The following is a 22213-nucleotide window of genomic DNA, read 5'->3' on the forward strand; positions in this document are numbered from 1 at the left end:
CGCACATCGTTCCGCACGAGAGGCCGCCCACCGTTGCTGCGACATCGCATTGGCTGGCCAAGCCATCGGAACTGACTCCGGAGGAACCGTTCGGCTCGCCGATCTGGATCTGACTGCGTGCAGCGCTGCATCTTGCCGCCCAAAGGACGGGCACAGCAGCGTGTTTGCCGATGCCAGACCCGATAGGGCAAGCCTCTGCAACTAGATCGGCAGATCGTCGCTCGCTACAATGTGCTCGTCCGACTACAATCAAACGTAAGTCGATTGTCGCGTGATGCGGCACGGCAAACCCGCCGACGCGATTGTAGTTTGACCAACGATGACGTCTGCATAACCGGACCTTCGCATGGCAAGCCCTGTGGAGCTGGCGTCCGGAGCGATCGACGCGGCTTCCCTTTGTACGCGCCTGGTTCACGGAGCTGTGGAAACCCCGAGATCGTAAGCCGCGCCGAGTGCACATGCGGCGCGGGGAAGCAGACACGCGCGCTCTCTCTGATCTTGCCAGCAAGCGCGTACAGTGGTCGACGGACGCGACCCGGCGATCGAGGCCGAGGCGGGCTTAGCTATTGCAGCGTGTGTTGGTCTCTGTCCACACACCGCGCCGTCTCTAAACTCCGGTGGTTGACTGCACTTTACACGCAACGCGTGCTGCGCGCCCCCTGGCACGCGTTTTGCAGTCTTCGCGCGCTTCTCGTCGCGCTTTATGAAATCACAGCTCGGGTTCAGAGCGGCAGAATCGAATTCCACTCGACAGTCACACCCCCGCTCGCTCTCTTCTCACCGAGGTTTTGGCAAAGTCGCGTCGAGAGCCAAATCAGCGCAGCTTTTCAGCTACAGCTGAGCCACCGCGAGCCGAGCGCGTCTGCAACAACGCCAGAGAGCGCGACGTGGAGTTGGTGTAAATGAGCGCGGGCAAAGCGCATCGACGGCTCAGTCAACTCCTCCTTCGCCAGAGCCCACAGCACCAACGACGCGCAGCAGAGCAACACTACACAACAGCCCGCAAAATTTGCCTCAGCACACCGGCGCCCGGACATATATTGCTCCACCGCGTCGTCGCGACTCGCTTCTCCTTCTTCCTCCATCGTCGCCCTCCTCTCCCCTCGACACCTTCCCTTCCTCTTCCATCTTGGACCTCTATACCCCCCTTGGGAACTTCTCTGTTCTCATCTAGCGCTCGCTTCCAGCCTTTGCTGCCCTCGGAGCTACCAAAGCGCGTCGCTTTCGCCACCACCAAACCCACGCGTTGGTGCAACCCCATTCTCCCGGTCAGCCCGCTCCCGCATAGCTGTCTGCGGCACACATCACAACAATGATCTACGTGTACAAGCGAGGTAAGTCTCCTGCTCCCTTTAGCGCATCGTTGCTTTCCCCAAACATCATGCTGACTTGGCGTCGCGCTACGTGTTCTTCCCACAGACGGTCGCAAGGAGGTGGTCAAGTTCGACAAGGTCACCGCCCGCATCTCCAAGCTCTGCTACGGCCTCGACCAGAACTATGTCGACCCCATCGAGATCACCCGCAAGGTCATCGACGGCATCTACGAGGGCGTCACCACCGTCGAACTCGACAACCTCGCCGCAGAGACCGCCGCCTACAAGACCACCACCCACCCCGACTACGCCGTCCTCGCTGCGCGCATCGCCATCAGCAACCTCCACAAGGAGACCAGCAAGAACTTCAGCCAGGTCGTCCAGGCGCTCTACGACTACATCAACCCCAAGAACGGCAGGCACAGCCCCATGATCTCGGACGCAACCTACAAGGTCGTCATGGCGCACAAGGACCAGCTCGACTCGGCCATCATCTACGAGCGCGACTTCCACTACAACTTCTTCGGCTTCAAGACGCTCGAGCGCTCCTACCTCCTCCGCATCAACGGCAAGGTCGCAGAGCGCCCCCAGCACATGCTCATGCGCGTCGCCGTCGGCATCCACGGCGAGGACATCGAGAGCGCCATCGAGACCTACAACCTCATGTCGCAAAAGTACTTTACCCACGCTTCCCCCACCCTCTTCAACGCAGGCACCCCGCACCCGCAGCTCTCGTCGTGCTTCCTCGTCACCATGAAGGACGACTCCATCGACGGCATCTACGACACGCTCAAGACGTGCGCCATGATCTCCAAGACCGCGGGCGGCATCGGTCTCAACATCCACTGCATCCGCGGCACCGGCTCCTACATTGCCGGCACCAACGGCGTCAGCAACGGCATCGTCCCCATGCTCCGTGTCTTCAACAACACCGCACGCTACGTCGACCAGGGCGGCAACAAGCGTCCCGGCGCCTTTGCCATCTACATTGAGCCCTGGCACTCGGACGTCTTTGAGTTCCTCGACCTGCGCAAGAACCACGGCAAGGAGGAGGTGCGTGCCCGCGAGCTCTTCTACGCGCTCTGGGTGCCCGACCTCTTCATGAAGCGCGTCGAGCAGAACGGCGACTGGTCGCTCATGTGCCCCAACGAATGTCCCGGCCTCGCAGACTGCTACGGCGACGAGTTTGAGCGCCTCTACGAGCGCTACGAGGCAGAGGGCCGCTCCAAGCGCACCGTCAAGGCGCAGAAGCTCTGGTACGCCATCCTCGAGTCGCAGACCGAGACCGGCAACCCCTTCATCCTCTACAAGGACGCCGCCAACCGCAAGAGCAACCAGAAGAACCTCGGCACCATCAAGTGCTCCAACCTCTGCACAGAGATCATCGAGTACAGCTCGCCCGACGAGGTCGCCGTCTGCAACCTCGCTTCCATCGCTCTGCCCACCTTCATCGACCCCGTGTCCAAGACTTACGACTTTAAGCGTCTCCACTCGGTCGCCAAGGCCATCTGCAAGAACCTCAACAAGATCATCGACATCAACTACTACCCCGTCGAGGAGGCACGCCGCTCCAACATGCGCCACCGCCCCATTGGCATCGGTGTGCAGGGCCTTGCCGACGCCTTCATGATCATGGGCTACGCCTTCGAGTCGCCCGAGGCGCGCAAGCTCAACGTGCAGATCTTCGAGACCATCTACCACGCCGCGCTCGAGCGCTCGTGCGAGCTGGCGCAGCAGCACGGCACCTACGAGACCTACGCCGGCTCACCCGCCTCCCAGGGCGAGCTCCAGTACGACATGTGGGGCGTCACCCCCTCGGACCTCTGGGACTGGGCCGAGCTCAAGGCCAAGATCGCTCAGCACGGCCTGCGCAACTCGCTGCTCCTCGCACCCATGCCTACGGCCTCCACCTCGCAGATCCTCGGATTCAACGAGTGCTTCGAGCCGTACACGTCCAACATCTACTCGCGCCGCGTGCTCGCCGGCGAGTTCCAGGTGGTCAACCCGTGGCTGCTGCGCGAGCTCGTCGAGCAGGGCCTGTGGAACGACACGATGAAGAACCGCATCATCGCGCACGGCGGCTCGATCCAGAACGTGCCCGGCATCCCCGACCGCATCAAGAAGCTCTACAAGACCGTGTGGGAGATCAGCCAGAAGGCGATCATCGACATGGCCGCCGACCGCGGCGCGTTCATCTGCCAGTCGCAGTCGCTCAACATCCACCTCTCGGCGCCGACGTTCGGCCAGCTCACCTCGATGCACTTTTACGGCTGGAAGAAGGGGCTCAAGACCGGTACCTACTACCTGCGCACCAAGCCCGCCTCCAACGCCATCCAGTTTACGCTCTCCGTCGCCGAGGTCAACGAGGCCAAGGCTGCTGCCAAGCGCACTGGCGCCACGGTCAAGAAGATCGAGGACGCGCCCGTGGCGGCTGTCGAGCCCGTGGCTGTTGCCAAGGTGGTCGCACCGAGTGTCGAGGAGCTTACGTCGGGCGTAGGCAAGCTCGGCATCGACGGCACTGTGACCAAGGACGGACCTGGTATCAGGTCGGCCGAAGAGGTCAAGGCCATCCAGGACGCCAAGGCTGTCGCAGAGGTCGAGAAGCAGAAGACCGAGCAGCTCGAGTCGACCGCCAACGGCGACGTGGACCCTGGCTTCGCCGCAGCCCTCGAGAGGCAAAAGCTTCGCCAGCTCGAGGCGGATCAACTCCTCTGCTCCATTGAGAATAAGGAAGCTTGCCTCATGTGCTCTGGCTAAACGTCTTCCGTGTATCACACCATCTCCATTGCTATCGTTCGTATCTTGTACTTTTAGACCACCAACCACCTTTCTCGGCCACGATATCATGTATTTAGCCTCATTTGCGCGTGCTGCGGACTCGAATTTCAATTTGCCCTTGTCGCCTCCACATACGCGTACTCTGAGTGGAATTTGATTGAGAGCGGGAGTCTGAGAGGTGACATGTGCGGAGGGCTGAAGAGTCACAGTGTGATCTTCGTCGAGGGTGCGAGCCCAGAAGTCAAGTGCGGCGTGCGGAATTCGACAGGAATAGAGTGTTGAAGGAATTTGAGCGGACCGTGCGGGAGTACGCAAAGTGCGGCGCACAGGACTCAACCTTGTGCGTTGGTGCCGTCGTTCAAGCGTGCATGCGCGCGGAGACAACGAAGATGGAGCGGGCAGTGGTGCGGGAGACTGCAGACGCGGATCGAAAGAAGTCTGCGTGAGCCTTGGACATGAACATTGAAAAAAGTGCGAGCGGATCAAGAGTGTGTTCACAGAGAAACAGCGCGCGCATCGAACTCGATGCGACTCTGCGCTGCTGTCAGACATGCGGAGACGACAGGCAGTGAAGCGGGCGGTAGTGCGAAATTCTGAGGCATCGAAGAGAAGGCTGAGAGATGATTTGCGTGACGACGCATGGGCACAATCGCGTTCGGAGGTACTCTGGACGGTTTTGAGACGCGGAATGTATTGGGACTGTTCAACGCCGCTCGCACGCACACAAAAACGGTGTGATCAGACTTTGCTGGCGTCGGAGGGCGGAAGGGGGGCAAGTCGGATGGCGCAGCCGTAGCAGTCGAGGCAGACTCGCCGGGCCGGCAGAGAGGAGACGACTCCGCCGTCGAGCGGGGCGGACCAGTGCAGATGTTGAGTTGCGGTAGGCATTCAAGCGTCGCGGAGCAGCGGCGTGTTGAAAGAGCTCGACCATTGGTCAGCATCCAAGGCAAATGCGGCAAGACGAACCTGGCCAGACGAGCGCTCGAGAGACTACTGGCGGTCAGTGTTGTCGTCGAGCTGCGAGGCAAGGCTCGATTGGTGAAGACCATGGCACGTCCAAGCTGCTAAAGACCGTACTCGCAAAACAGACACGAAACAAGAATTTCAGCGATCAGCGAGACTTTCGCTTGCCCAGAACCTTGCTGTTCGAGGCCTCGCCCTCGCCCTTGCGGTTGTTGCCTTGAGTGTTTGGTGAGTTCTTGCGGATATCCAAGAATTCGTCGCCACCCATCCTATCGTAAGCGAGATCGAGGATCGTGGTCTCGTTTTCTGGGCAGAGAGAGTCGGTGCAATGTAGGTACCGAGGGCGCACGAATTCAAAGTTGACGGTGAATTCTTTGCCCTTGGTCTTGAGCCTCCATACATCCCAGTAGTTTGCGGCCTTGACTTCATCACCCATGCCATCGCAAGTACCAGGTGTGGTCTTGCGACCTCGGCCCTTGCCCACGCAGCACGAGCTTTGAAACCTTTCGTGACCTGTCTGTTGTACGCCAAGATAAAACCGACGTCGCGAAGGAATACGCCCCAAGGAGTCCTTGACCACTGCGTTGAGCAAGTGGGGCGATTTTTCGCGCTGAGCCCCGACCAGATGACGACAGACAAGATTGTACGCCAGCGCCGAATCGAGGCTGCAGCTCAGCAGTCGGCGTATCCGAAGAGGCGAGGAGCCAACGCGCCGCAAGCGCGCCGAGCCCACCGACGACCAGGTGCTCGCCTACGTCCTCCTTGAGTTCCCCTCGCCACCGCATCGCCACGAAGCAGCCCTCGTTGCCTCGTCGGGCAACGTCGAAACCGCAGCGCTCGAGGATCTCAGGGTGCAGCTCGAGACCTCGATGCGCCGGACCTATCGCGGCGACGCCCATCATCGCCTGCCTCGCTTCTCCATCAAGGTCAGCCGCTCGCTCACGCAGGCCGCTACCGGCAAGGCCGCGCCTTACTGGAAGGGCAACCCCGTCGTCCAGTCCAGCGGCACGGGCCACACCCCGCCTCGTCCTCCAGCTCGGCAACATCGCGCCGTTCATCTTCGCCTGCATCCGCCAGCCCGGCTCACGCTCCGACTAGTGCTACTCGCCCGCCGATGACCACGTCGTCGACTTCATTCAGCGTCCAGCTCATGCCCACCACGACACCAACACGATCGTGACCACCACGACATGTTCGCCGGTCCTGAGCCGCCACAGATCCAAGTAGATCGTGGCGGTGACTTCTGCGTCCACACCATCCCATCCGTCTTGGAGAGGAATCCGCACCGACGCGGAAGCATCGCAGCTACAAGCTCACATCGACCAACCCTATTGAAAGGGAGAGGTCGAGCACCAACGCCGTTCCCGCACCGGTACCCAAGTGCGAATTCAACAGGTCCGCAGGTCCGCTCAACTCCAATCGACGACGGAACCTCGCGTCGCTGCCAAATCCTGAAGGTTTCAACAACCCCCCGCCCAGAAACCTCCGAGGAGCGGTTCCGTGGACCCGGGATCAGTCGCCGCCGCGACACGCTACCACCCCGGCCGAGACCGACTTCGGCGACGACAGACCCCCGCCAACGCCTCGACGACTCCTCACCGCCGACTGCCGAGCCCGACAGCGGCAAGGAACCTCCGCCGCCGCCACCGCCGCCTACAGACTCGTTCCGTGACAGCCTCAATTCCGTCAACGACACCGTCAACGACACCGTCAACGACACCGTCATCGACACCGTCAACGACACCGACCCAGAATCGTGTGCCCGCCGCCACCGCGTCCCTTTGCCAAAGCCTCACGTCGTCACGCAATCTCACTCCTGGCCCGTCGCCGTCGCCGCCACACGGAAGCACTGACATGACACTGGAATTTCGACTCAAAGTACGTGGCGGGAATAACGGTGCGTCGTGTCTACACAAGAGTCGTTCTGCGGAGCGTGAGAGTCGTTCTGCGGAGCGTGAGAGTCGTTCTGCGGAGCGTGAGAGTCGTTCTGCGGAGCGGGAGAGTCGTTCTGCGGAGCGGGAGAGTATCAGCGTGCCCACAAGGACGCCCACAGCGCGTAGGCCCAGGCGCCGACGTCCAGACTCGGCAGGCTGTTTGGCCATTCGGGCAGCACAAGCGCGGCGGCGGTTCCTGCGTGGCCGGCGGCGCTCTTAGCAGCCTGCAGCGCGGCGACGCCCGATGCGCGCGTCCAGCCCGCAGGACTCGCTCCGAACCTGCCGTCTGCGACGGCGAACGAGGTGAGCTTGTCCTTGACAGCGCCGCCAACGATGCCCGCAGCCGCCATGAACGCGGCGGGCCCAACAGTGGGATCGCGATTGTCGTCGCCTGGGTCCTCGACGTCGCCCGTGGCAGGCGCAAAGTAGAAGCCGGCCACCAGCACCATGTACGACAAGATGCAGATGGTGCCGCGGTAGTAGTTGGACCTACTCTCGATGTACGTGTACGTGAGCAGGAACACGCTAAAGATGATCGCGATCACGTCCCAGCGCGGGAAGATGAGCGTAAAGCTGCGGTGGATGAGGTTGTCGTCGGCGACGCCGGCATTGTAGTACGCCGAAAAGACGACCATGGCGGGGATCTGGATCAGACACACCTGCAGCGCGTACGCCGAGCCGATCTCCATGGACAGCGCAATGTTGCCGTTGATGGCAAACGACATGGCGTTCATAAACTCGGTCGTGTTGGGCACCAGCGCAAACAGCGTGATACCCAGGAACTTTTCGTCGATGCCCGAGCCGTCGAGCACGACGTCCACCACGTCCACCAAGATCTCGGCGATAATCGCATACAGCACCGTGCAACTCAGCAGCACCGTCAGCGAGGTGCCACGCGACCACGACGGCGCGTCGTGCCCACCATGGCCCTGCGCCTCTTCCTCCTCGTGCATCGACACGTGTTTCTGCGCTGCACCTCCACCAACCGGGTGGCGCAGGTGACCACGCTCGCCGGTAGCCGCCTGCTCATGCTGGTGTTGCTGCTGCATCACATTGTGGAACGCCGAAGCGGTGAGCGCGACGGCACGATCGTACACCTCCTGGCTGAAGTGCTCCGGCAGCTGCAGTGGTCGTGGGCCGTCTTGCGTCGCATCGGTGCCCTGGCGCGTGTGCCCGCCGCCGACACCCTTGACAGTGCCAGACCCCGATGCCGCGCCAGTGCTGACCGCCGACGACTGGCCCGCAGGGCGGTCGCCCGCCTGCGACGTCGGCAGCAGCTGCTGCATGACTGCCGCCGGCACGAGCCGCTTGTAGATGCTAGCGCGCTGCGCCGACGGGAAGTGCGCGAGCGTGGCCTGGTTCGATACCATACCTGCGCCGTGCTGCACCGGCTGCGGATTCTGCCAGATCTGCGACGCATGCGTGCGCAGTGAGAACCACAGCCCGACGCCATACGAGAGCACGAGGATGACGGTGCACGTGTACATCAACCCGCGCACATTCTGCTGGAAGAATGGATCGGTGGCCGGCGGCACATGCTCGTAGAAGCAACGGCGGCAGCTCCACGAGTCGCCGGGTACGTTGCCCGTCGGACAGCCCTCGCACGTCAGCTGGAACGTGCCGTAGATCTGGTAGAACAGCGTGGGCGTCAAGATACCAATGATGGCCATGATGAGCATCGTACTCGTCACGCCGGCCGAGCGCGCATTGAAGCGCTGCTCCTTGCGCCGCGTCGCGCCCGAACACATCGACAGGCCTGGCATGAGCAGCACGCCTGCAAGGATGGATCCGATCAGCGAGCCCTCGACGAGCCGTGCCTTTTCCTGCGTCAGGGCGATGGCGTACAGGATGATCTCGATGATCGAACCAAATGTCGCATTGATGACGGCGCCCATGCCGATCGAACTCTGCGCGCTGATACTCGCGACAGCCATGCCGATGAAGTACGAGAGCGGAATGACACTGCCGAGCGCAAGCATGAAGATGACGCCCTGACCCGAGATGAAGGCGAGGAATCCGTGCTTGATATGGTGATGTTCGACGTAGCGCTCGATGACGAAAAAGTCGAGAATCGTAAAGAAGACGAGCGGAAGCGTGTTGACAAAGAGGATGTTGACGCCACCGACGGTGTACTTGTAGTACTGGCCGCCGACAGCGCGGTAAGTGCACAGCAGGATCTTGCTGCGGCGCTGAAGCGTCACCTTGCCAGCGTTGATCGACTTGGGCCTTGGTGCCGGCTCGCCCGGCTTCAGCGGAAGGAAGAACTTCTTGGCGGCACCGGTGATCTCATTGCCGTCCTCGTCGTGCATCTTCTCGATGCCGGCTGCGGAGCGGAAGTGGAGCGCGAGAGGCCTTGTCGCGAGGTTCCTGAGCAGGACCCAGGTGAGCTTGGCCATGGGAATGGGGAAAACCATGCCCCAGCATGCCAGACAGACAAGGCCCATGAATGGGAAGAGGAAGATACCGTAGAAGATGGCAAAGGCCGTGCGACCACCGAGGCGCTGAGCCGCGCCGACTTCGCTGCCGAACTCGTCCTGCACATAGCCGTACACGCGCTGCTCAGCCTCGATGCGCTCGAGATCGTTCGGTGGCTGGCCACGCTCGGCGTCGAGCATGGTGCCGTAGTCACTCGCCTTGCCCTTGCCTCGAAGCGACGTGTTTTCGTCCTGCTCCTGCTCCGACGTGCGGCTGGATTCGCCATGGTCGGACGCCCGCGGCGTCGATCTGTGCGCCTCTGAGCCGCTCGACGATCCGGCGTCCGCAGAGGCCCGCGCGGTCTCGTCGCCGCGGAGTGTCTCATTCTGGCTGCTGGCCATCTTGTCCCTGGGCGTGGAGAGCACCGAGTCGGGGCGCGAGTTGAAGGGCACCACATGCGCATGGTCATGCGGGAAGCGCGCAGCGACGGGCGTGAAAGAGTTCTCGATCCACTCCGAGTCTGCAGCCTGGTCGGCGTGTTCGGCAAGCGGAGAGACGCGGTCGCCGCTCTCGGGGCTGACTTCGACCTCGACGTACTTGCCAAAGGGCCAGAAGAGGTATCCACCGAGCTCCCAGACGACGCGTGCATACCTGGAGCCGCCGAGGGGGATAAAGTTGATGAGGACGGACGAGACGTAGCAGATGAGCGAGAGCCAGGAGCCAAAGAGGACGGTCCAGAGGATGTTGCCTGGAAGCAGATGGCGCTCGGCGGCGGCGCTGGGGATCGAGTGGAGCGCAATCTCGGCGTTGCGGGTGACGGAACGCGATTTCTTGTAGAGCGCTGGCTTCCAGATGGGCAGACCGAAAGGGTGTTCGATGTTGATGGCGTCCTGACGGTCCTTGAGCGTGTACTCGACGTCGTCGACATCCGCATCATCGTCTTGATCGTCATCGTCATCGTCAGCGTCGATGCCGGCGGCATGTTCATCGTCGTCGAAAGCGTCGTCTTCGTCTTGGTCGTTGTCATCCATGTCATCGCGTCGGCGTCGGTCAGCAAGGCTGGCAATGGTGTCGCGTTCCTCATCGTGGTCAAAGTCGCGGTCGTCCTCGGCGTGGACGCTGCCGGCCATGCTGGAGCCAGCGTCTGTGGAGGCCGGGACGCTGCCTGCCGAGGCGCCGAGACCGGCGAAGAAGTCCTGGTTGGCACCGGCCTGAGGCGCGTACGAGCTCCTGGGACCGACGGTGCTCTGCTGGCCGTGGCTGAGGCTGCTGAACCTATTCTGAGAGCTGTTCTGGGTGGAGCTCGGGCGTCGAATGTGACCATGCGGGGACGGATAGGCGGTGCCAGATGCGAGGCGTGCGCCGATGCCGGTGCCTCCCGGGCTGGCGACGCCAGGCTGCTGCGACATGGGCGAGAGGGCGCCCTGCTGCTGGATGTTAGGGAAGGCGGGAGGGGGCAGCGCGATGGTGGTTGGGCGGCTGGAGCGATCCGGTCGAGGCGAGGGCGAGCTGGGACGCTGGCTAAGGAAGCCGGAGCTGGGCTTGAGGCTGGGTGACAAGACAGCAGGATTGGGCTGACCCTGGCCTTGTCCCTGAGGGTAGGCGACGGACAGCCTGGAACGCTCCTTTTCGGCCTTCTTGCGCATGGCCTTCTCTCGCTGGCGCGCCTTCATTCGACGACGAACGAGTTCCTCGCCGCGGTCGTGGGGCTCGACCTCGTCGTCCTCCTCGTCGAAAGGACCGAAGCGGTCATTGTCGTCGGCATCGAGGTAGTCTTCGTCGGTGCGGTAGCGGCTCTGCCTGCGCGCCTTGCTCGAGTCACGAGTGGTGGCGGAAGGACGACGGGCCTTCTGCGAGCTGGCGGTGGTGATGCCGCTGGCGGTGCGAGTGGCGGCCGACGGCTCGACGAGCAGGCCAGCACGGCCGATGGAGGTGCCTTGGCGGATGGAAGTATCGCCGGAGCGGCCACGACTGGTGGACCTGCGCCACTGGTCGGCGTCATCCTCGGCGCCCGAGCTGTACTCGGAGGCGGACATGGCGGAGACGGTCTCGAGATCGGAGGTGGCGTAGGAGACGGAGCGCTGGGTGTGGGATCCCTGCCTTGCAAACGCCGGACGAGTCTGCGGTGTGCGCAGCGTCTATCGTAGCAGAGAAGACAAAGGGGGAAGGGTCAGTACCTCGATGGGATGGATGGGATCGACGAAGAGGGAGACACTTACGTTGGCCTGGCCGCGTCCGATGGTGGCGTTGTTGTTCGAGTCGTCGTAGGAGCCGATGTTCCTGTCGCTGGCGGATGAGAAGGAGGAAGCGGAAGGTTGGTGGCGCTGAGCGGGAGTGGTCGAGGTCGATGTCGTATCGTGAGCAGGGATGGCGGGACGCAGGGCGGTGTTGGGACGGAGGGTCGAGCCGGTGGGCTTGGAAGCCGAAGGCGGGTTGGAGTGCGAGGTGAGCGGCTGCATCTGGCTCTGCGTGGGAGTGGTGCTGAGCGAGGCGTGTTGCGCGTCATCCGAGTGCTCTGAGCCTGCCTTCGGGCGAGCCGACGAGGCGGCGGTGCGCGACGACGGCGGCACCTCTCCGCGAGGACTGCTCATGGCCGCCGCACGGAGGGTAAACTTTGAGCTTTGCTGGCGCAGCCGGTCCCAAGCCGTGAGTCACGAATTCAATTCGAAGACAGCAGCGAATGATCCGACGTCATGAACGTCTAGCTGCGATGACGGATGTTGCGATGGAAAGGAAAAGGAAAGAGGCGGGATGGTGGAAGTGTGGAGTGAGGTTGGCAGACGAGGACGGATGAGCCGACGTCGGCTCAAAGGGCCGCTGCATCTGTCGGAATGCAGACGCTCACTCCACCGCCCCTCTGCCAGGGGCTCGCGGTGGTGTTGTTCTCCTGCCGAATTCCACGCAGCTGCACAGCAAATCCAACGCTCCATCTGCAGCTAGGGCGGAAAGCCCATTGCGCGATTTTGCAAAGGGGCAGCAGCGGGCGAGAGCCTCATTTCGCAGCGGCGGGCGCGCGCGCGCCTGCCAAATTCCAGCCCTCTAGGGGTCGGGTGCATCCCGAATAGGCGACAACACGCGCCCCGCCCAGCGAGTTGTTTGACCAATCTACCTCGACCTTCCGCCTCGTCACCACACTCTTCCCACAAATCGGCAAGCCATGTGAAGCTCATCTTCACCCCCTTTTGCAATCACACATCTTGAAGTCTCATCGTGAGATTTGAGAATTAGAATCGTGTGACAGTACGGAGAGAGAATGTGCTTCAATGCCGGATGTTGCCGAATCACATCTCTTGGCACGGTTGTGGGCGCTTAGGGTATGAGGACGGCAAAGCTTGGTGGGCACGAGCCATTTCGCCTCCGCCTGCCTTTTCTGGCAATTTTCTGGACGATTTTCGAGTCTTTTATTTTTGCCGAATTTTATTTGTTTTTTGGTCTTGAGCCGGTGATGGCGAAAATTGGACCCTTTCTCCACATTTGACGAGGCGGAAAATTTCCACTTTGGCCATCTCCTTCTCTCTGCCGCCCACGACGTCGTCATTCGCTCTACCACCATCCCCACGACACTTCCACGATGGTCAAGCACTCGAACAAGCTCAAGCGTAAGTCTCCTGTCCAATCTACTGGAATCGTATCCGAAATTGACCCCATTCTGACCGTAATTGTTGCAGGTGCGGACCGTCGAGCACCCGACCCGGGTCTGCAGGTCGACTTTGAACCCACTGCCTCCGCCGCCGACAAGCCCAAGCCGGCCGAACCGTTCAAGCCGTTCCAGCACGCTCAAGCGCAACCCTCGAAGAAGCGCACCGCATCAGCACCCACAGGCAAGGCGGCACGCGACAAGAAACTCAAGGCCATCGAACGCGCCGACAAGACCAACCAAAAGTTCACCGTCAACAAGGCCAAGGCCGAACGCAAGAAGCTCATGAAGAGCTAGATCATACCCTCGACCATACACACACACACGACACACTGCACAACTGTACCATATGGAAGAATCGGACCACATTCGCATTACGACCTGGCACCGCGGCGCTCGGCGATAAACGCCTCGATGCGCGCCTTGAGCTCGGTATCCGGCACGACGTCTTCGATCTTGAGCGGCGAACGGTTGAAGGGATCCGTGGCATCGCTCAGCAGATGCGCCTTGATGGTCGATCGGTCCACGACCGTCTTGGAGCGCGGCAGCAGCACGGGATCCTTCATCACCGTCGCCATGAGCGGGTCGAGGAACTCGTCCGGCACTTCGCCCAGCTCCTCCTCGTCGTCCTGCTCCATCTGCCGCCTCTCCTCCACCTGCGCAATCATGCCCGCCCACGCCTCGAGCTCGGGCGGACTCTTGAGCATGTAGCGCTCCGCGATCGCGCCCGCCTTCTCGAATACCGGCCGCGAGTAGCTGCGTCCATCGCGTGCGATCGCTGCCACAAACTCGCGCTTGGTGCACAGGTTGAGGTACACCGACATGATCATGCGCAGCAGATTGCGCGGCTCAAATCCAACCTTCTTGGGCTGCTGCACCTTGAGGTTCTGGCACTTGGGTCCCGCCATGAGGTCCAAGTTGTAGTCCAGCATCGCCGCAAGACGATCGACGATCTCGGGCGTCATAAAGGCATCCGCCGTCTCGGCAGCAAAGTCGATCAGCAGCCGCAGAAATTCGGTGCCCAGCTGCAGATCCGACTTGATCGTCTGTTCCAGCTGTCGGATGTGTCCCTCACGCTCCTGGCGCTCCTGTGTCGTGCTGCTGCCGGCGGCGGCGGCGCCGTCCTCGCCCTGCTCGCTCTGCTTGGTATGCAGCTCCTGCAGCTTGTCCAGCGCATCGTCCAGCAGGTAGGTGACGTCGTTCATGAGTCGGTTGATGAACACGACGAAATCCGAACTGCCCGCCTGAGCCTGGCGCTGGATCTGCTGCTTGTGCTGCGCATTGCTCCACACCGCCTTGAAGATCTGCGACAGATGGTAGCGCATGTTGAACTTTTCGTAGAACTGCGAGTTGCTGCCCGTATTCTCGGCCTCGATCCAAAAGTTCATCAGCGCAGGCACCAGATGCTGCAGCGCAAGGCCGTGGATGTTGAGCGTATCCGCCAGCACGCCCTGCGTGTGTCGACCCCAGGGGATCACATTATAGAACAAGATCTCGGCGAGCTTGGCCTTGAGGAAAGGGTTTTTGATGTACCAGCCAGAGCTGAGGAAAGTGGTGCAGAACGTCACCAGATCGCTCTTGGCCTGCTCCGTAAGTGGCGCACTGATGCGCGAGACGAATAGCATCACGTCGCACACATCCTCAAAGATGTGCTCCGGCAGCATGCGGAAGCGCTCGGGCACCTCTTGCGGCAGCGGCAGTGCCGCCTGCGGATGCGGATGCTTGGCGTTCGGCTCGGCCACACGGATCAGCCACGTCATGACGAAGCAGTTGAACGTGATGTTGCGCTGCACAAACTCGGGCGCCGCGAGCTGTGCCTGTGCCGCATAGATCTCGCCGTGCAGCTTGTCCACCTCGGCTTTGGCGCGCTTGAGGAATGTCTCGTACTGCGGCGCCTGCGGCAGCGCCGACCACATGGGCCGGTCCGCCTCGGTCTCGGCGATGCGCTTCTTGAAGCGGCCCATCTCCTTCTCCTTGTCGTCGATGCGGCGCACCGCCTTGCCCAGCCCGAGGTTGTTGAGCCGCAAAGCGATGTAGAACACCTCGGTGATGAAGTTGGCCGGCGCAGCGCCCGCTTGTGCCTTTTGAGCCCACTCCTTGGCCTCGGCCTCGGTGGCGTTGATGCGCGTGAGATCGGCAATATCGAAGCGCGTCTGCGTGCGCAGATACTCGAGGTCGATGCGGTCAATCTTGGTCAGCCCGGCGTCCATGAAGGGCTCGGCGAAGCGGAGCAGCATCTCGTACAGGTTGACCATGTAGCCGTCGGTGGCCACGAGCTCCTGGCGCACCTGCATGGCTCCGCGCTTGGCGTTGAGCGCACACGCGCGACCCCAGTACGCCAGCACGCGCTCGCGCGCCTGCGGACTGGCGCGGACGAGCGCGTTAAAGATGCGAAAGTTGAGCGAGTGCACGATCTCCATGGTGCTCTGGATGCTGCGGAAATTGGAGTCCGCCTCTTGCTGGTTCTGCGTAGCGGCGTTGGCAAAGTAGTGCTGCGTGATGCTTGGATAGGCGTCCGGGAACGACGAGAGGCGGAGGATGGGACCAAAGAGCGAGTCGAGCTCGATGCGCGACGCCGTCGTGTTTGCCGGATCGAAGCTGGGCAGGTGCGCGAGCATATTGGCGATGGACTTGATCTCCACAGCCTCGACGATGGCGTTGACGTAGGGCCTCCACTCCAGTCCTACGATGGTGAGGCCCTCAGTGGGCTTGGCGTTGGGTGCGAGTGGATTCGCGCCCTGCTGTGCGCCGGGAATGCGACCGGCGAGGAGCTGGGCGATGACCGACTGGACGTCCTGACTCGCGAACGCCTGGTTGAGCGCAGCTGGGTTGACGCCACCTGCTTGTGTGGACGCAGTCTGCGCTTGCGAGGCGGTGGAGGACGAAGCTGGCGGAACAGGATCGGCGCCTCGATCTCCGTCGCGGATCCTCCTCGTAAGCTCAGCGAAAGCTGGCCCGAGAATGTCATCGAGCCCCTCTCCGTTGCCGAACCTAGCGGCGAGTTCGCTGAGGAAGACGGGCAGGTCGTCTGCGTCGATGGTCTCGAAGCTGGTGGTGAGGTCGGTGGTTGAATGCGCCGAGGCGTCCGAGCTGGAGAAGCCAAAGGTGGACATGGACGACGAGACACGCGTGAGGCTGTCGACAAGCACGAGAGGCGAGAGGGGCGTGCCGTTGGGCTTTGCTGCATTGGGGAACATGTCTGGTGTCTGCAGCACCAGGCCGGCATACGAGACCAGAAGGCCGCGAATCTCTTCGAGCACGCCCAGCGCCTTTTGCTGCTCAGCTACGGGCAGCGCCTTGCGCACGCGGCCCTCCTCTGCCCTCGCCTTTTTCCAGCAAGCTGCCAGATAGTCCCACGAAGTCTGTCCCTTGGGCAGACTGGCGAGGACGGTGATGTGCTGTGCATCGTCGCTCATCACATCCGCATTTGGATCGAGCGAGAGGCGTGCTATGAGGATCTGGTCTGCGATGGCTGCCGTCAGCTGTGGCGGTGCGCCGGACCCCGATTCGGCAGAGAGCTCGTTGGCGAGATCGTTGAGGTACGTCTTTTCGTAGCCGCTTTCTTGCGCCTGCTGTGCGTCGAGCGTGACGTTGAAGATGGACGAGACGGCGGCATGCTGCCACTGATCGAAGGAGATGGGCATGGTTGCGGGAGGCTTGCCACTGCCACGAGGCGGGCTGAGAGTGTAAGTGGGATGCAGCGCTCACTCTGGTCGGTGCTGTTCTTGTCAGAAAGCGTGGAGAGCCGAAGGAATGTGTGGGTGGTGGTGGGGAAGGAGAAAGGGATAGTGGCAGCGTGGAGCTTCGAGCGTCGCAAGCCTTCGCACGGACACTCGGTGGCTCAGCCTTGGAGCCGCAGTCTAACATGCTTTTTTCGCCCTTCGGTGTGGAGGTTCTTCGCGATGTTGCATATGCAACCACTTCTTCTCGAACCACCTCCATCCATAACGAGACATGTCTGCACCACCGGTCGCATCAACATCTGCGCAGCCTCCCGCCGTGCGCAAGGTTGCTTCAGACGCAGGAAGCGACTCGGAGGACGACGACTTTGACCCGGAGCAGTCGGGCTCTCGCTCTCCCAAGGCTAGCCGCAAGCCTCGCCGCGCGCGAGGTTCGGACGACTCCTCGTCAGGAGAAGAGTCGGATGGCGAGGCAGGCCCCGTCACTGCCGAAGCGATCGATGAAGATGAGCTAGAGGCGCTCGAGCGTGATCGGCAGGAGCTCGTGGCTGCGGCTGGTGGCGAGGACCGGCTCGGCAAACGGAGAAGGCTTGCAAAGCACGAACCGGCCGCCGCAGATGCCTCTGCATCGAAGGACAATACGGACGAGCTGAAAGCTAAAGCAGATGCAGAGTGGGAAGCTATGAAAGCGCCCGAAACCACAGACACCGCCGATGCGCCGAACCGTTCTACACCATCGGCGCTGGCGGCAGCGGCGGGCGAGGACATGATCGCGGTTCCAACGACGTTTTCATTTGCAGGCGAAGTGCAGGCATCCACACGCCTCCTTCCGCGCACGCATCCGGACGCCATTGCCTACCTCAGCCAATCTGCATCCAAGTCTCCAGCGCCACCTGTGGCTGCCGCAGCTGCACGACCAGCACCCGGTCCACGACGCAAGAAAACATCGTCGCTCGCCAAGCTCTCGGCCGCTGCGACGGCGAAACCGACCAAGCTGAACACGCTGGAGAAAAGCAAGCTCGACTGGGACAGCTTCAAGCACGACCGCACCGCCATGTCGCAGCAGGAGCGAGACCAGCTGGACGCCCAGACCACGGGCGGATCAAGAGGTTTGGGCGATATGAAGGGCTACCTTGACCGAAGGGACTTTTTGGATCGCGTGCATGAGCGAACGTCCAAGCCGTGAATGCAATGCAGTGCAAAAGCAACCGAGCGGGTATAGGCAAGCCATTGAGAATGCAATTTGCGCAGGAGTGCTCATTGCGGACGAGCCGACAAAATTGTGAAGAGACAGGCGAGTCGAGAGCAGGGCACATCGGTCTTGCTCAAAACGGAACTTTGAGCCAAATCCAACGCTGGCTTCCTCAGTCGACCGGCTCGCAGATGCCACACCTCCCGGTGCATCGGTCCCGGCATCAAAGGGCACTTGGTTCTCCTCATCGGGTCAGCCGTCAGTATGTTCTCCTGCACCGCGTCTGCTTCCTGCCGCCTGACGCCTGGCCACAGTCTTCTACGTCCAAGAAAGCTCACTTAAAGCCCAAAGAACAGCTCAGTCTTGAGGAGTGGCGCCACACACCATACGCTGCATCCCGCACCTCGATGCCAAGGCTGCAGAAAAGCAGCGTTGACTGTCACGCAGTACCGGCCTCATCAAGCACAGCTCTAGGCCCCAATCAGACTTCAGCAAGCACACGTCGTACTGTATGAGATGCAAAAAAGACCATTGCAAGAAAAGGGAAAAGGTACAAATGTGAAAGTAGTGTCCATGCCGCCATCTACAGGCGCAAAGTGGGAATGCAAAGATCTTGGAGAATCGAAAAGGAAAGAGTGTCCATGGTCGCAGCGTCTACTCTGGATGCCAGGTGGGTTTCTTGCGGTCGCCGACACTGCGCAGGTCCTTGCCCTCGGCCGCCAGCTCTTCGCGCAGCAGCGCCGAGGCGCGCGAGCCGCCGCCCGCCTCGTTGGGGCTCTCTCCGTCGGCACCGGACGACTCGCCGCCCATCACGGGCGCAAATTCGGGATTGCGAAGCGCGTTGCGGAAGGCATCGGCCATGCGCGACGCCTCGTCCGATGTGAACGGCTGCTCCTCCGAGTAGCGACTCGAACGCGAGTGGCTCGACATCATGGCCGCACCACCCGCGCCTGCACCTACGCCCGCAGCTCCCGCGGCGGCGGCAGACGGGAACGCACTGCCTCGCTCCTCGGTCTCGAGCATGTGCGAAGTCTCGCCCGCATCGCCCAGGCTGCGTCCGGCCAACGAGCCGGCAGCCGCGGCCATCATGGGCGACGAACTGCGGTGGCTGCCATCGCCGCCCTGGCGCTGCCGGCGTCTACGAAGCGCCGCCATGATAAAGTAGGCCCCAGCCATGGCAGCCACGATGGCGAGGAAGCCGAGCACCGAGATGAGCACGATCGCGTACGTGGGCAATGCCAGACCGTTCGAGTTGCCCGAACCCGAGGAGCCGCCAAGGCGACCGCCGTTGGCCTGCGCTGTAGCGGTGGCAGTGACGGCGGAACCGTTGGGAAGCGTGGCGGTGGTGGTGCCCTGCAGCGTCTCTGTGCCGCTCAGGCCCGACGCGCGAAGCGACGACTCGAGCGCGGCACTCAGGCTGGACTGAAGCGACGAGGCCGCGGCGGCTGCACTGCCCGTTGGTGTCGCTGTAGCGGCCGAGGCTGATGCCGACGCCGCACTGGCAGCGCTGGCGGCACTGGCCTCGCTCGCTGACGATGCCGAGGCGGCCGAGGCGGCGCTGGAGGAGGACGCACGAGCCTGTGCGATCGAGAAGGGCAGCGTGGTCTGAACGGCGGTGAAGGTGGCGAGTCGCGAGGTGGTGCCCGAGAGAGGCTGACCCGAGGCGAGCACGACAAAGTAAAACGGCCACGAGATGTTCTGGTTGGGCTGGATGTTGTTGGCGGCGGAGCGATTCGCCCACCAGCTGTCGTTGGGCTGGAACGAGACGCGACCTGCGCCGTTGTCCTGCGAAGTCCACGATGTCACGAGGCGATCGGTGTCCTGCTGGAAGAGGTAGACGTCTACGAAGCCGCGCTGAGCAAAGAGGGGGTAATTGGCGTTCCAGATGAATTTGGACCACGTATTTTGGGCGACGGTGGTGCCTGCGGTGGGATAGCAGCTGAGGTCCTCGTTTCCGACGTAGCACGTCTCCTGTGCGGCGGTCTGGCGTCGCTGGACGGCACGCTGTACAGGTTGTGCTCGTGGGAGGCGATCGAGACGACGGTCGAGCGGTTGAGCAAGCACATCGCGTTTGATGCGAACGACGTCGTCCATATCGCGTGCCCAGAAGGGGCCCAATATCGTCTCCTCGTCTGCTGCACCTCTTTGGTGTTGTTGAACGCGCTCGCTGAAGTCCTGCGCGCGTACGAGCAGATGTTCGGGCTCTTCGAATGTGCGGCGTGTTGGCGGTGCGGTTGGTTGTGGTGCAGGCGCGGGTGCGGGTGCTGGTGATGGTGAACGCTTTTGGAGGTGGTCAGAGTCGTGTATGAGTGGCTCATCTGCCGAGCGCCGCAGCGTTGATCGGCTGCTTTCGCCGACGAGATGCATGATGTGCTGTCTATAGTGACAAAACGCTCAGATTGGACGAGTCGGTTGAGATGGAGCTGGGGCTGTGTCGGATTGGATATCGAGCGAGGTGGGTCGCTTATTGCGGTGGTGCCATGGACCGGGTGCGGACGATGGGGCGGATGCTGTGCAGCGAGCCGTGAGCTGCCAGAGGGGACGCGGGGCGGTGGTGGAGCCGAGAGGCTTTGGGTATCGAGGAGGGTGGAGAATGGAGGAGGAAGAGGATGGCGGATGGAGACGGAGGGAGCAGTGAGAGAGCGGCACGAATGGTGTGGGACGAATGCAAAGCGAGAGGCAGGCCAGCTGGGAGAGGGTGAGAGAGCGGCTCGAGTTGGGATCAGCGCGGCGCGCGGGAGAGAGGGAATGAAAATGAACAGCAGCAGCAGCAGCGGCAGCAGCGGTGCGGATCGAGACGAGCCCGGCTGGGCGATTTGGCTCACAATTTGGTGCGCACGATTGCACGGCTGCATGAGGGGCCCACCACCTCTGCCTCCTCTGGCTGCCGCTGCTGCATCGCCTCGCTGCAGCGTGTGGCAGTCGTGCATGTCCATTTGCCAAAAAAAATCACACACAGCTGCTCTGTCTCTCTCTCTCTCGCGTTTCAAGCATTCACGACAACCCTTGTGATAATGGCGATTGGTCTCTCTAGCTCGATGGGTTCGGACGAGCCGGTATCGTCGTTGTCGCTGTCGACCTTGAAACTGGCTTCAAGGCAAGTGCAACAAAAAAGGGCAGGCGGAAGATTGCATTTGGGCGCGCGCGGCCAAGCCCTACGGGTCCACGCCGTTGGTTGCATGAATGCGTCGCCACGCCCGCGCGGTGCAAGCGGCTTCTTGGAGCACTTTCTAGCGCCACTCGGACTGCCTCTTGCCAGGCCCCACCAACTCGAGCCTCGTCTCGTCTTTTGCCTCACCTTGCCTAGTCTCTCCCTGCGCTTGGGGCTCGCCACTCGGCTCGACGTCTAGGCGAAAAGGCGAAAGGGGCATGGATGGAGCGAGGTCTAAAAACAGCTGTTCGTTGCCGCGCGCATGTAGGTATCGCCGTGAGATGCAGGCTGCCAAGATGCCATGAAGATACATTTTTATTTTTATTTTGATGGTCGGCTGCTACCTCACTCGGCCATCGACCGATGGGAAGGGGCATGCAAACCTTTCGTCGCGCCATCTCTTGTCCGCGTCTCTTCGCGTGGCTGCCGTTTTTTCTTGTCACCTCGGCTGGCGGTGCATTCCGATCTGCTCGCCTCACCTTTCTTTTTTGGATCGCATTTGTTTTTTTTTCTGCCAGTCTCGGGCATTCCGACGTTCCGAGCCAGCTTTGCACACTCATATAACTTGTTCGTGGCCCACGAGATTTGGCTCAAGGGCGCCACTGTTCCTGATCCACAGCGTCAAAATCTCGTTTTCCATCCGCGTTGCCGTGATAACGGACTGTCGATCGCTGTTGCAGCCCAGCCATCCAACTGACACGTGCAAAAGCCCATCAGATCGCCTTACGGCGCCTCAGCTCACTTGACGTCTTGGCAATACTACAGCCCGCCCGGCCAATTGTTGGTTTCCTTCCTCCCATTGTGTGACTGAGCCGCGGGCAAGCTGGAATACGATGCAGCGCGCTGCCGAGTTGGCACACGCAACCACGCTGCAGCGGGACACTGCTCGAGTTTTGAGGCGGCTGGCCGCACGCCTTTTCTCACCAAGTCTGCCGAACCGGACATGTCGATCATCAGGGTTTTTTATTTTTCTTATCCTGCTAATTTTCGACGTCTCTCACAGCCTTTCTTGGACTGTGTTCACGGCTCTCGCTGTATTGAAGTGAGACAGTGTTTGCTGCTGGGGCTCGTCGGGATGAGGGCACGACGATCAGCAGGTTTGACGCCCATGTGAACATGCTCTCTGCGCATCGTCGCCTTGGGACTCCGC

General features: G+C 61.7%; 8 protein-coding genes across 8 annotated transcripts; 4 read left to right on the forward strand and 4 right to left on the reverse strand.

Annotated features, from left to right (window-relative positions):
• Positions 1 to 1312: 1312 nt before the first annotated feature.
• On the forward strand, positions 1313 to 4070 carry PAN0_012c4420 (ribonucleotide reductase alpha subunit; the record flags this gene model as incomplete). Its single annotated transcript, XM_014799957.1, has 2 exons — positions 1313 to 1334; positions 1420 to 4070. The coding sequence occupies 2 exons, from the start codon at positions 1313 to 1315 to the stop codon at positions 4068 to 4070; spliced, it is 2673 nt and encodes an 890-aa protein (XP_014655443.1).
• A 515-nt stretch (positions 4071 to 4585) lies between these two features.
• Positions 4586 to 5490, reverse strand: PAN0_012d4421 (uncharacterized protein; the record flags this gene model as incomplete). Its single annotated transcript, XM_014799958.1, has 2 exons — positions 4586 to 5155; positions 5230 to 5490. 2 exons carry the CDS (start codon positions 5488 to 5490, stop codon positions 4586 to 4588), a joined length of 831 nt encoding a protein of 276 aa, XP_014655444.1.
• Positions 5491 to 5679: 189 nt separating this feature from the next.
• Positions 5680 to 6907, forward strand: PAN0_012c4422 (uncharacterized protein; the record flags this gene model as incomplete). Its single annotated transcript, XM_014799959.1, has 4 exons — positions 5680 to 5697; positions 5798 to 6046; positions 6331 to 6511; positions 6624 to 6907. 4 exons carry the CDS (start codon positions 5680 to 5682, stop codon positions 6905 to 6907), a joined length of 732 nt encoding a protein of 243 aa, XP_014655445.1.
• A 173-nt stretch (positions 6908 to 7080) lies between these two features.
• On the reverse strand, positions 7081 to 11994 carry PAN0_012d4423 (calcium permease; the record flags this gene model as incomplete). Its single annotated transcript, XM_014799960.1, has 2 exons — positions 7081 to 11541; positions 11623 to 11994. 2 exons carry the CDS (start codon positions 11992 to 11994, stop codon positions 7081 to 7083), a joined length of 4833 nt encoding a protein of 1610 aa, XP_014655446.1.
• Positions 11995 to 12974: 980 nt separating this feature from the next.
• PAN0_012c4424 (uncharacterized protein) lies at positions 12975 to 13337 on the forward strand (the record flags this gene model as incomplete). Its single annotated transcript, XM_014799961.1, has 2 exons — positions 12975 to 13002; positions 13072 to 13337. 2 exons carry the CDS (start codon positions 12975 to 12977, stop codon positions 13335 to 13337), a joined length of 294 nt encoding a protein of 97 aa, XP_014655447.1.
• Positions 13338 to 13414: 77 nt separating this feature from the next.
• PAN0_012d4425 (ubiquitin fusion degradation protein) lies at positions 13415 to 16684 on the reverse strand (the record flags this gene model as incomplete). Its single annotated transcript, XM_014799962.1, has 1 exon — positions 13415 to 16684. The coding sequence occupies one exon, from the start codon at positions 16682 to 16684 to the stop codon at positions 13415 to 13417; it is 3270 nt and encodes a 1089-aa protein (XP_014655448.1).
• A 310-nt stretch (positions 16685 to 16994) lies between these two features.
• Positions 16995 to 17906, forward strand: PAN0_012c4426 (craniofacial development protein 1; the record flags this gene model as incomplete). The annotated part of the gene is made up of 1 exon (XM_014799963.1): positions 16995 to 17906. One exon carries the CDS (start codon positions 16995 to 16997, stop codon positions 17904 to 17906), a length of 912 nt encoding a protein of 303 aa, XP_014655449.1.
• Positions 17907 to 18566: 660 nt separating this feature from the next.
• On the reverse strand, positions 18567 to 20279 carry PAN0_012d4427 (uncharacterized protein; the record flags this gene model as incomplete). The annotated part of the gene is made up of 1 exon (XM_014799964.1): positions 18567 to 20279. The coding sequence occupies one exon, from the start codon at positions 20277 to 20279 to the stop codon at positions 18567 to 18569; it is 1713 nt and encodes a 570-aa protein (XP_014655450.1).
• Between the last annotated feature and the right edge of the window lie 1934 nt (positions 20280 to 22213).

This window comes from Moesziomyces antarcticus (genome assembly GCF_000747765.1).
Source record: "Moesziomyces antarcticus DNA, scaffold: scaffold_v10012, strain JCM 10317, whole genome shotgun sequence".
Lineage (NCBI taxonomy): Eukaryota > Fungi > Basidiomycota > Ustilaginomycetes > Ustilaginales > Ustilaginaceae > Moesziomyces > Moesziomyces antarcticus.